At 37.1% G+C, this 13,334-nt stretch overlaps 1 protein-coding gene across 1 annotated transcript in view; it reads right to left on the reverse strand.

Annotated features, from left to right (window-relative positions):
- Window positions 1–13,334, reverse strand: part of UBR3 (ubiquitin protein ligase E3 component n-recognin 3) — a 240,891-nt gene that overhangs the window by 57,719 nt on the left and 169,838 nt on the right. Inside the window, exons 27-29 of the mRNA XM_066233324.1 lie at window positions 9,479–9,589; window positions 4,140–4,340; window positions 2,504–2,640 (exon numbers count right to left, since the gene is read on the reverse strand). Of these exons, the coding sequence (XP_066089421.1) occupies window positions 2,504–2,640; window positions 4,140–4,340; window positions 9,479–9,589 (449 nt within the window). The remainder of the gene's footprint in view (window positions 1–2,503; window positions 2,641–4,139; window positions 4,341–9,478; window positions 9,590–13,334) is intronic.

The following is a 13,334-nucleotide window of genomic DNA, read 5'->3' on the forward strand; positions in this document are numbered from 1 at the left end:
TAGGACATCATACATACTTGATGATAAATGTCTATCTTACTTGTTTATTTATTATACTATACTTTTATTATTATTTTAGAGTAGTTATACAAAAAATGTTTGCTGTAAAGCAGAATACAATGTTAGACTGACAGCTACCTCATATATCTCATGTTTACCACATCTGTTTATTGCATTCTTTTTTCCTGTGCTTGATTTAATCTCATGGTTGTTTTTACAGTAATATTGCTATACAGGTTTATAGCCTGGGAGCGGCTGGCTATATCATATAGCCTATATATGTAGTAAGTAATGCCATCTAGGTCTGAGTAAGTACATTCTAGGGTATTCACACAACAAATCCGCCTATCGACATATTTCTCAGAACATATCCCCATCAGGGAGTAGCGCAGCACTGCCTATAATGTGTGTATGTGTGCATGTGCAGACACACATACACACACACACTACAACTGAGTTGATCTACATTTACCCAAATTTTCTATAACATTTTTACCACAGTATAGTACAGGAGTTTTGTAGAGCCTTAAAACCTCGGAAAAGTTAATTATATTCAATTTAGTTTTCACATAAAGCAAATTTTATCGCAAGTATGCACTGGTCAACCTCCAGAGACAAGATGTTAAATTAACTGTTGTATCTTCCCCCAAAGCATTCTGGATAAATAACAATAGTCAGGAACATTCAGACTAGAAAGTTACTTTCCAATCAATTACAGCCTTTTACATCAATCTGTGTCCAGCATTTGCATTCTAAAACCAATGACTAATGTTTCCTTATCTTGAGCTCTAACTTGCTTGCTGCAATTTTCCTAAATCTGGTTCCGTATTACCTGGGTTCTAAATATTACATATAATTCATTTACCCTTTTGTTATACTCTGATCCAGGAATGGGGCAAAGAGAATGACCATGATGAACTGCAAGTACATCTGAGCTATAAAAGCTGAACACAGGAGAGGAAGGAGGAGGATAGGAACTGAAAGAATACTAGACCAGGGGTCCCCAAACTACGGCCCGCGGGCCACATGCGGCCCCCTGAGGCCATTTATCTGGCCCCCGCCACACTTCTGGAAGGGGCACCTCTTTCATAGGTGGTCAGTGAGAGGAGCATAGTTCCCATTGAAATACTGGTCAGTTTGTTGATTTAAATTTACTTGTTTGTTATTTTAAATATTGTATTTCTTCCCATTTTGTTTTTTTACTTTAAAATAAGATATGTGCAGTGTGCATAGGGATTTGTTCATAGTTTTTTTTGTAGTTCGGCCCTCCAACAGTCTGAGGGACGGTGAACTGGCCCCCTGTGTAAAAAGTTTGGGACCACTGTACTAGACCATGACCCAAGAGACTGAGTTGTAGTCCCACTGTGCCACTAATTTGCTGCAGGACTTCCAGTCCTATTACCTCTCTAAATCTTACCTATGACAATAATACATGGACAAAATACAAAGCATGCTTCTAGAGACATCCAGGGGTCTATAAAATCAGTTCTAGCAGAACATGTTTACAAGTTCCTAATTGTGCCCATTTCTTCCTTATTTACTTCTTTTTATTTTTTAAGTGAGAGAAGGGGAGATAGGGAGACAGGCTCCCTCAGACACCCTGACTGGGAGCCACCCTTGTCTGGGGCCAATATTAGAACCAATCGTGCCACTGGCTGCGGGAGGAAAAAAAGGAGAGAAGGGGGTTGAGGAAGGCGGAGAAAAGCAGCTGATCACTTCTCTTGTGTGCCCTGACCAGGAATAGAACCTGGGACTTCCATACACTGGGCAAATGTTCTATCCACTGAGCCAGCTGACCAGGGCCCCCTATTTACTTCTTTTGTGGTTCTCCATTTTCATTCAATTAAGTTTTCTAAACCTCCTATTTGGAGCTATTTCTTAGGTACTGAACACCAACTCAGTTGATTAGACCAATCCCATATAATCTGAAAGATGAGAATTATTTACTTCTGCTTTCTTGAGCACCCAGCTAACTACTAATAGAGGCTTAGAATATGCCTGATCTCATGCTCCGTCTCCTATGTCTGGTTTCCAAAACCAACTACAGTTTTCTAGAATATTAATAGATCTTTCACCAGTTTAAATCAAACAAAATAAGTTTTTACTGTTTAAATAAATAAAGTGTTTAACGTTTCAATATTTTAGTTCTCAATATTACCACTTTTTGATAGAACTTGTATAGTATTTCTTGACATCACCCTTCATATAAAATATTCACATGCTTTGAGGTAGATATTTGTCTCAAAATGTTAATAATATACTTTTCCCATATATCCTATAATGCTTAGCAACACTTAACTCAATAGTTCATTAAAATAAACTCTTCAGAAAATGAAGGAAAACTATACTTTTATAGTCCTTCTAGCAGGTTCTAAAATTAGCCATAATTTCAACTAGCATTAAAAATATCCATTCTTTAAATAAAAGGTAATAACAATAAACAAATAATAAGCCCAACTAATAATAATAAATAAATATAAAAGTATATGCTATATATACCTACCTAGCAACAGAATACATAAAGAGAAAATCATTGTCTGGTGAGCCTGGGGTCTTGCTATAGTCTCTATATTTCTTCTGAGTAGTATTTTTTATATCTTTCATTACAGATTCCATTTCTTTGCTTAAATTGGTTTCAGACTGTAAAAAAGACAAACAAAAATGTAAAATGTACTTAATATTCATTTTCTCTGATACTACTCTAACACTACAATGTTCATAATATGAACATACTGGAAAATTAAAGTTAAAAAGCACATTAGCTATCTTCTATATATTTAGTGCACAAAGATAAAACAGATCAAGAAATGTTTTCTTATTTTAGAGCTCTTTCATCTTAATCCTATATTGTGACAATAGCACTATAATTCAACCATGAATTAATCTCCCAAACTATATTCTACACCAGTGGTCCCCAACCTTTTCTGGGCCATGGACTGGTTTAATGTCAGAAAATATTTTCATGGACTGGCCTTTAGGGCGGGACAGATACATGTATCACGTGACCAAGACAAGTGTCAAGAGTGAGTCTTAGACGGATGTAACAGAGGGAATCTGGTCATTTTTTAAAAATAAAACATCGTTCAGACTTAAATATAAATAAAACGGAAAATAATGTAAGTTATTTATTCTTTCTCTGCGGACCGGTACCAAATGGCCACGGACCAGTACTGGTCCATGGCCCAGGGGTTGGGAACCACTGTTTTACACAAATGAATGGTCATTAAAATAATATTTTAGAACAGTTCCCATGTTTATACAAAATCTTTCATTTTCAAAGACTAATATCGATGTCCCTTACTGTAAGCATATTTTAAACACATAAAAATTTAGAATTACCAAAGAAAAAATCATACAGACTCTAAAATTAGTCCTCAATTGAAAAAAGGAACTGCTAGAAGATGATTCTGAGTAGCTTTAAACTATGAATTTGTATCAAGTGTAAAATATTCATAGTTTTCATAAATTTACTGCATAAACCAGGCATAGCTGTCACTTCTCTCAAGAACAATATCATAAGTCTATAATAAAGGTAAAGTACTTAAGAATTTAAATCAAATAAATAAATCCTGCTGGATGGAATGAAAAGATGGGTTCATTTATACCAAATCGCAATAAAATAGACTGACTTATGGTGAATGGTTCCATCAAGTATACAATACTTTCTCTGATACACATACACAAATGTGTGTGTAAATCTATAATTACATATACATACTGTGTGTCTCTGTATCTAAATATATCAACTTAATCCTAATATACCTAATGAGCATATTTTTAAATAATTAGAGTGTGCTTTACATTATAAGATAAATAGATATAATTTATTTATTTGGCTTTATTTTTAAATATTTCAAAATATTTAAAAAGTTTAACCATATCTAAGCTTATAGGAGTCCATGATCTGGAAGATACATATTAAAACTGTAACAAGTTATAATAAGAAAAAGTATATAGCCTTTGGTGATAATTTGTTCTATTGTTTTTATTTTTAATAACTACAAACAAGAGAAAAACCTAGAAAAGCAATTTCTACTATATGTATAAAGGCCCAGAATGATTTAAAAACAGAATGAAAATAAAAGCTGAAAAGTAGAGCTGAGTTAACCAGGATATTTCTGCCTTACACTGATGCTTACTGGGAAAGCTCCCGGCCGCCCCTGCAGCTCCTCCACTTCTTTTATGAGATCTTGTATGCTTTTGTTACTAGGACGTGGCCACAGGTTATTTTCCACATTGCTTCCAGGATAACAAGGAAGAACACTGTTCGCAAACTGCCTACATAGAGGACAAGTGAATTCTCCTTTGTCCACTGAGAACCCTTGAAGAACCTGGTCATTCTAAAATATGAAAAACACACAAATGTATAATGTACACCTTTACAGGAAACAAAATTTACACCACTACATTTTATAGTGAACTACACAAAATGAACCATACAAAAAAAGAAGACATCTCTCATATGTCATAACAACATGCACACAATCTCATTTAACTGTTGAAGCTTATCAAATCACTTGTTATATCATGGTAATTATGCAAATCTTGCCAACACCAATGAACTGCTTAAGTACCCTACTCTTCTCTCAGTACTGAAACATTCAAATAGTGATGCAATCAATGCTAAGGAATTGATACTTCGTCTGTAGATGAATTTTTGATGTAGGTTTTGAATAGGGAAATGATATAACAAAGTTGATGAATACATATTACAGAAAAAAAATAAAATGTGGATTTAAAATAAAAAATAAAAAAAGCCGATCACATTAAAGTGGATTACCTTCTCCTTCTCCTTACCTTTTGCTCCTGTTTTTTCATAATCTATATGTGACTACTGGGAAGTCTCCAAGTGCCCATGTTTACAGGATAGACAGCTTTGGAGCAAATTAAGCCAAAACAATGTGATGTGTCTTCTAAGATGTCTTAACTGCTGAACAAAACTGACTGGACATCATGCAGTAGGCTGGCTTAGGTATAATGAATAGGGGGAAGATTTAGATAATTCAAAACATAAGTGTGATAGGAAAGGAATTAACACTTTCCTTCAGATGTTTCTGACAAAGGAGGAAAAAGTAGAATTTTTGAAACAGACTAGGAGGAAGTTCTTGCCCATGAGACTGCAATGCATGCTCATTAACCAGAGGACTTACCACAGGAATCCAGATTGACATTTGTTTCCTTCTTCTGCCTGACACCATCCCACATCCATTTTGCTCTTTCAGGCCATTGCTATCATGTAGTCCGAACTGTTATATCCTTTTCCCAGCACTCTCTTATTCTATCACTAACCTAATGCTTTATCTCAAAATATGTTTTTAATTCATTTTGTGAATTAAAAATATATTTAATTCATTCACACACACACACACACACACACACACACATTTTTCGCTTCATAAAACACACTTTTCTCCCCTAAAAGTGGAGGGGAAAATTCCCATGCGTCTTATGGAGTGAAAAATACGGTATTTTATTAAATATTTTAACACACCATTTGGTTCAGAATATTTTCTTTCTTATTTTCCTCCTTAAAACCCTAGGTGTGTCTTATGGTCAGGTGCATCTTATGGAGCAAAAAATACGGTATATATGTATAAATGGTACAATATGACCATTATTACTAACAAGATAAAAGTAATGAGAAAATAGGATACAAAAAAAGAAAATAAATTTACTTGCCTATGGTTAAAAAGGTAGTTAATGACAATGTCAAAATAAACTTAGGTTTCTCAACTTTTAATGTAGTGCTCATTTTACTGTATCATGAATCTCAAATACTTTGACTAAAAGAATTGAATTGTATCATTTTAACTTTTGACACTTATTTTTTCAAGTTCTTAAAAATATACCATCAGGTCTTCTTAAATCCAATTCTAAAAACACTATCGTGTGTCAAATGATGGCATAAAGAGTTAAGATACATCTTCACTTAAGGTACAATTTTAAACCATATAGAAACAACTAGATTATAATAATGTGATATAGCAACAAAGAAGGCTTCCCAGAGAAAGAGATTTGTGAGCCAAGTTTGGAAAGATACAAAAGAAGAGTATAGCAGAAGACTGGGGTAAGGTACTGGTCATTTAAGGACATTCTGTGATAAACTTCCCTATAGCCTTAATTTTAAAGACTGGTAGCTCTTCCTCCTTACCTTGACTGAAATCTGCTTTTTCCCAAAGCCTCTCCAGAAGTCCTCTCACCCAGGCACTGCTCATTCTCCTACAGTCTTCACTCCTCAGCATCCTTCTAAGTCCGGTGCTGGCTCAAGATCATTACTCTGGCATTCTCCTATCTTTGTGGCTCATGTCATTTAACAATACCACCCTTCCCTTACCTTTTACTGGTCTTCATTGCCTTTAATCACATGAAGACTTCAGTACCTAGATCAGATTTCCTCCTCACTCCAAGTCCTACCATCCTCCTATGCAACTTTAGTGTGTATGTGGACAACCCATCCTACATCTGAGTCCTTCAACTTCTTGACTTAATCAGTTCCTGTGTCTTTGACCTCTACTCTAACACCCATACCTGTTACCATGACTACATCCTTGTCCTATAATGATCCAGAATTATCCATATCTGAAAATACTAAACTCACACATCTTATGTTCTAACTGCCAACTCCTGTCTCTTCTAGTCCCTCCTTATCTGTCCTACATTATCAGGCCATTCCTATCCTGCCTACACACCATGACCTACAACTTTCAAAAACTCTCAAGTCAATACTTCTCATTCCCTTCCATATGTCCTTCCACTATACATACCTAACAAAACTTTTATAAAAAATAATTCAATGTATAAATTCTCCAATTCTGCATCCAACTGAATGCTGTCACGGAAAACTGAAGTAAGTTCTTCCACAAACTGTTTCCAACCTCAGCTGAGCCCTGAATACTGCATGGCAATCTTGCTCCAGCATCCTATGAAGCACTCTCACACCCACTTCCAAAGTGGTTTTTCAAAACTACTTCCTCACTTGTAAAGTCCCTCCGGCCGAGCCCCCTTTAGTTAGGAGCATAAAGCTACACCTCCTACCTTAGAAAGAAGAAAGTCATGGCAGCTCCTTTAGCTTCCTGACTTCTCCCACTTCAAATATCTAATTAATAAATTCTATCAGTCCTTCCATTCACTTTCTTCCTCTGCTCTCTGTTCTAATCTCCCAAACACATCACTGACAGTATGATCTACCTAATGTAAGATTCATACTCCCAATCAAAATCTTTCAATGATCACCACCATCTTTCACCATGATTCATTTCTTCTTCTTATGCTGCACATACAATCTCTCAGAAGACCCTTTAAACACTGCTCACAAAAATTAGGGGATCAGGGAATGTGCAGACACTCCAGTGCTTTCAGCCTTTTGTACAGTGCATTTTCACCAATGAAATAAAAGTTGGTTTTGCATCACATTTGCATAATTGAACAACTTTGACTTGTCATTTGCTTTTCTGATGTTCTTGTTTAATTAAAAAAATCAAATGCTTCCTTTTTATCATTTCATGTTCATTTTAAAATATCCCCTAATTTTTGTGTGCAGTATATATACATATATCGTGTATATATACAGAATCTATATATAAATTCTGTATGTATTTCAAATACCTAACCTCTTCTCATCTCTACTGCCATGACCAAGCTCAATCAGCCATCATCTCTTGCCTCCTAAATGATATCCCCATATTCTTTCTTACTCTCCTGCCATCCCACAACAACCCCTGCAATCTACACAACTACCACAGAAACTTTTGAGCATGCCATATGTCTGCTTAAAAGTCTTTAATGGGCCCTGGCCGGTTGGCTCAGCAGTAGAGCGTCGGCCTGGCATGCGGGGGACCCGGGTTCGATTCCCGGCCAGGGCACATAGGAGAAGCGCCCATTTGCTTCTCCACCCCCACCCCCTCCTTCCTCTCTGTCTCTCTCTTCCCCTCCCACAGCAAAGGCTCCATTGGAGCAAAGATGGCCCGGGCGCTGGGGATGGCTCCTTGGCCTCTGCCCCAGGCGCTAGAGTGGCTCTGGTTGCGGCAGAGCGACGCCCCAGAGGGGCAGAGCATCGCCCCCTGGTGGGCAGAGCATCGCCCCTGGTGGGCATGCCGGGTGGATCCCGGTCGGGCGCATGCGGGAGTCTGTCTGACTGTCTCTCCCCGTTTCCAGCTTCAGAAAAATACAAAAAAAAAAAAAAAAAAAAGTCTTTAATGACTTTAATGTATCTCTGTATGGAATATGTCTAAAGTCCAAATTCCTGACATGTACCACAGGCCTTTTATAACATAACCCTTCATTACTTCTTTCTATGAGAGAGAGAAGACTCTCTAACCACTCAAGCACCTTACTTCATCAAATGTTCTACACTTGGCAGATGTTCCAGTGAGACCCTGTGTACACTTCATAATACTTAGCACATATACTGCAACTGTTTATTTCTATCACACACAATGTAGAAACGGTGAGAGACACTGTGTCTTGTTCACTGTTCTATCCCAAATATCTATCACAGTATCTAACACTGTTTTTCTTTGTTTTGTTTTTTAATTTTTTTTTATTCATTTTTAGAGAGGAGAGAGACAGACAGGGAGAGAGAGGAGAGAGAGACAGAAAGAGAGAAGGGGGGAGGAGCTGGAAGCATCAACTCCCATATGTGCCTTGACCAGGTAAGCCCAGGGTTTCAAACCAGCGACCTCAGCATTTCCAGGTCGACGCTTTATCCGCTGCGCCACCACAGGTCAGTGTATCTATCACAGTATCTAGAAACAATACATACATGCACTGAACAAATACTTGTTAAATGAACAACTGAATAAAGGGGTATGAAAAAGGCATAATGTGCTTACGAAGCTATTAACTAGCTTACTGATGCTGAATTGATGAATCTAAGAGAAAAGATGTCAGTGTTCCTAACCAAATGGTCAGGCACTGTATGTTTTAAAAACTTTTGTGGCACACCAATGTGCCTGCCACAGCACACCAGTTGAAAATCACTGCTCTAGTCTAAGGCACTATTATTGAAAGCCACACATTTATGGAGGTGCCAGTTTACTTAGTTTTATGATTTTTCTATCAGGGCTTTTATGTTTAAAGAAAGTAGCTTAAATGGCTGGTATTCAGAGTAAAATGGGCAAGTACTAGTGAGACTGGGTAAGAGCTAATGCACTGTGAAAAATGCACAAGGGTTAAAGGACTAGCGATCTAGATGTAAGAAACAAAACACACTAACAACTGAAAATAATCAAATGACATGGTAGGATAGTAAAGCTTAATATTTCAGAACTAAAATAGCAAACTCTAAAGTTACAGCAATGGAAGTCAGTTGCTAAAGTGGAGTAAATGCAATCCCTAAAGTTGAAGAGGTGAAGGAATCGTGAGTCTAGGTAGTTCAAATGATAATCATAATCACCTCAGATGAACTGGAATGTATATGCTGTAAAAAATTTAATACTGAGAAATATATACACCTTTAAAAATCATTCAATTAACTTACCCGTAATGATTCCATATAAGATTTATGACAATCTATATGTAATGTGTGGCCACAGGTTTGTACATAAACACCTCCTTCCCAGCCAATTGATACTGCCAATAGACAAGAACTCTTAAAAAAAAAAGATAAAATACTATTAATTTTAAAGAAGTATAAACATAAACATACTTAAATATACCCACATAAACTTCTGAATGATTTTTATATCGTTATATATATACTACTGTAAACTTTGTATTTTTGTTATATAAAGTAATATCTAACTTGACAGCCCTAAGGCAATATCCATAAACACCATAAAGTTTTAGCTTCCAAATATCTATGCTCATAATGAAAAGTAATTATAAATAAGCCTTCTCCATTCCATGAAATATAAGCTCTCACTATTATATTATGGTTCACTGTAAACTATAATGCTGTTGACTTTACCTGTTCTATATGATACATAATCTCTCTTGACATTAATAATTTCCTTCTTTTTAAAAATCTTTTATTGAATTTTTAGGGGTGACATTGGTTAATAAAATAATACCGGTTTCAGGTGCACAATTATACAACACATCATCTGTATCCTACACTGTGTGGTCACCACCCCAAGTCAAATCTCCACCATCACCATTTACCCCCCTCCTCCCTCCTCCCACTACCCGCTTTCCCTCCTACAATCCCCACATTGTTGTCTGTAAACTTATTTTCTTACTTACTCCCTTCACCGTTTTCACCCAGCCCTCCAACCCCTATACCCTCTGACAGCTGTTAGTCTGCTCTCCGTACCTATGAGTGTTTTTATTTTGTTCATTAGATTCCTTCTTAAAGTAGCTACTTCCTCCTAGCTTCCATAGTGAGACTCTCTTTTGGTTTTTCCTCCCATCTCTTTAACCATTTGATTTAGGCCTCCTTTTAAGACTCTTCTATCTTCCCCTGACCCTTCAATGTTTATATTCTCCAAGATTCTATTCTTAGTGCTACTCTCTTCTCATTAAAACTATTCCCCCTAAGTGATTTAATCAGTAAATTCAACTACCCTCCAAGCTAGATCTCTCGCTGACTGACGGATACAAATATTTAGCTGCCAACCAGAAATTTCCAGTTTGACATCCTTCAGATAACATAAAATTAATGTGTCAAAAATTTGTCATTTTCTCCATTAATCTTCCTCTTGGTTTAAAATAGATTGAGGAATCTATTTAGTCATCAAATCAGAAAACTAAGAGTTATTCTACATCACACCCTTTCCTTCCACCAGTTTTAGTTCCCAAACCATATGAATCCTATCTCATGATTTTGGCTTGTCCTCTTCATTCTCACTATAACATTCAAGTCTATCATTTGTTGTGTGGGAGGGGACTCATATAAAGTTTCTTAACTGGTCTTCTTGACTCTGATCCTCCAAACATCTGTCCAAAGTACAAATACGGTCGTAAGAATAACCCCCAAAAAGTGCCTTAACATTTACAAGGGTTTAATATAATACACAGTAAAGAGCAACAGTATATAACCTAACTACATATTTGCTTGAAGTTTGTTTTAAAAGCTAATTGTTCTATCTCCTCTTTCTCTTTTTTGGGGGGGAGGGGATGTGAGACAGGGGAGATAGTGAGGCAGACTCCCCACATGCACCCTGACCAGGATCCACCCATTTTAGGCTGATGCTTGAGTACCAACCTAGTTTTAGCACCTGAGGCTGTCACGCTCCCATGGAGCCATTCTCAGCACCCAGGGTCAAGCTCAAACCAATCAAGCCACTGGCTGCAAAAGAGAAAAAGGGAGAGGGAGGGAGGAGAAGCAGATGGTAGCAAGGATCTGCTTTTCCTGTGTGCCCTGAAAGGAAATTGAACCCGGGATGTCCATAAGCTGGGCTGATGCTTTATCCACTGAGCCATCAGCCAGGGCCTTCTCTTTCTCTTATGTCTTCAACTTCTCTGCTAATTCCTTCCCTTCAATCTATAAATAAGCCAAGACTTTTCCTCCCAACCAAAATAATTTTGAGTTTTCATTTGGCCTCTGTCAAATAGCACTTGGCCCTGAACTTGACTCCACCCTCTAGAGTCTGTATAATAAATAGGTGGCCAAGTCAGAGCAACATTAGACATAGATCTAACATGAGTGACAGCATATGGTGAAATATTTGAGAGTCACAAAAAATGAGTAAACCTTTAAATTATATTTTTATATTAGAAAGAAATTTATACTTATTATATATATAAGATGACCAAATTATCTTTAAACAATATTAAACAATGTTTCAATTTAAATCAAGACTCTTCATGAGCATCTAAAAGTTGAAAATATTACAGTGCAAAATGCCTTCCCAGCAGATTTAAATATATATATGTGGAGCAGCACAAAACAAATACCACAGCAGGTGAGCCAGCTTTTCCTGTTACAAATCAGAAAAACAACAGGAAACCTGTTCATCTCTGTTTTATGACTTGTAGCCACTTGAAGTACAAGCAAATTGTAATATTAGAGCATTTTAGAATAGTTGGTAGTCAGTTAATAAACAAGCTGCTTTCTTTAACAATGTATTATAAAAATATAATTAATCTTTCTTTTTAATAAAAGCAGTTAGCTAAAAATAGCAAGTCACTTGGTAATGTAACTCTAGCAGATTCATCTAGTAAAAAAAAAAAGGCAGGAAAATATTTACTAATATGAGACTAATATTTTAAGACTTCGATGAAGTGCCCAACACAGTGCTAAATGCTTATCATTGAATATTCACAATCTCAATATTTATTAAAACCTCATACAGTAAGTGGTATTATCCCATTTTACAAAAAAAGGAATAAAAAGTTTACCAAGATCACTCAATTATAAATAGTAGAGCCCAAGTTCAAACCCAAGTCTATCTGACTCCAAAGCTCAGGTTTCTCTCCTACTGTGTCACATCTCTCATATATAACACTTTCAGCCTGACCAGGCAGTGTCACAGTGAATAGAGCATCCGACGGGGAAACAGAGGACCGAGGTTCGAAACCCCAAGGTCGCCAGCTTGAGCCTGGTCTCATCCGACTTGAGCATGGGCTCACCAGCTTGAGCGTGGGCTTGCTGGCTAGATCCTGAGATCACAGGCATCACCCTAAGATCGCTGGCTTGAAGCCCAAGGTCACTGGCTTGAGTCCAAGGTCGCCGGCTTGAGCAAGGGATCACTTACTCTGCTGGAGTCCCCCAGTCAAGGCACATATGAAAAAGCAATCAATGAACAACTAAAGAATTGATGATGCTTCTCATCTCTCTTCCTTTCTGTCTGTCTCTGTCCCTACCTGCCCTCTCTCTGACTCTCCTCTGTCTCTTCAGAAAGAAAAAAAAAACAACTTCCAGTTTCAACAGTAACTGTACTGTTTCACATGACTAAAATTATACTTGACAACTCTATAAAATGCATGCATTTGATCTGAGGAGAGCAGAATCTACATAGTTTAATTCCATAATCAATATCAGTGTCCACTAATAGTAACTCTTTTCTTCTATACAGCCTGACTATCAAACTCTGGTACTCTTAAATAGAGTAATTCAGTAAGAAATCCAATAAGCATCTACACACACATAGCATGTACTAGCCCCTTGGGAAACTATAAAACCAACATAAGAAATGATCCTCGACCTCCAGAGGCACAGTCCAGGGATAATACCATATATACCATATATCCATTCTATAAGTAAACAAAAGTATTAATATAGGAATAAAATCTTATAACCACTAGGCCCTGGCCGGTTGGCTCAGTGGTAGAGCGTCAGCCTGGCGTGCAAAAGTCCCAGGTTCACTTCCCGGCCAGGGCACACAGGAGAAGCGCCCATCTGCTTCTCCACCCCTCCCCCTCTCCTTCCTCTCTGTCTCTCTCTTCCCCTCCCA

The sequence above is a fragment of the Saccopteryx bilineata genome, chromosome 5, assembly GCF_036850765.1.
Source record: "Saccopteryx bilineata isolate mSacBil1 chromosome 5, mSacBil1_pri_phased_curated, whole genome shotgun sequence".
In the NCBI taxonomy this organism is placed as follows: Eukaryota; Metazoa; Chordata; class Mammalia; order Chiroptera; family Emballonuridae; genus Saccopteryx; species Saccopteryx bilineata.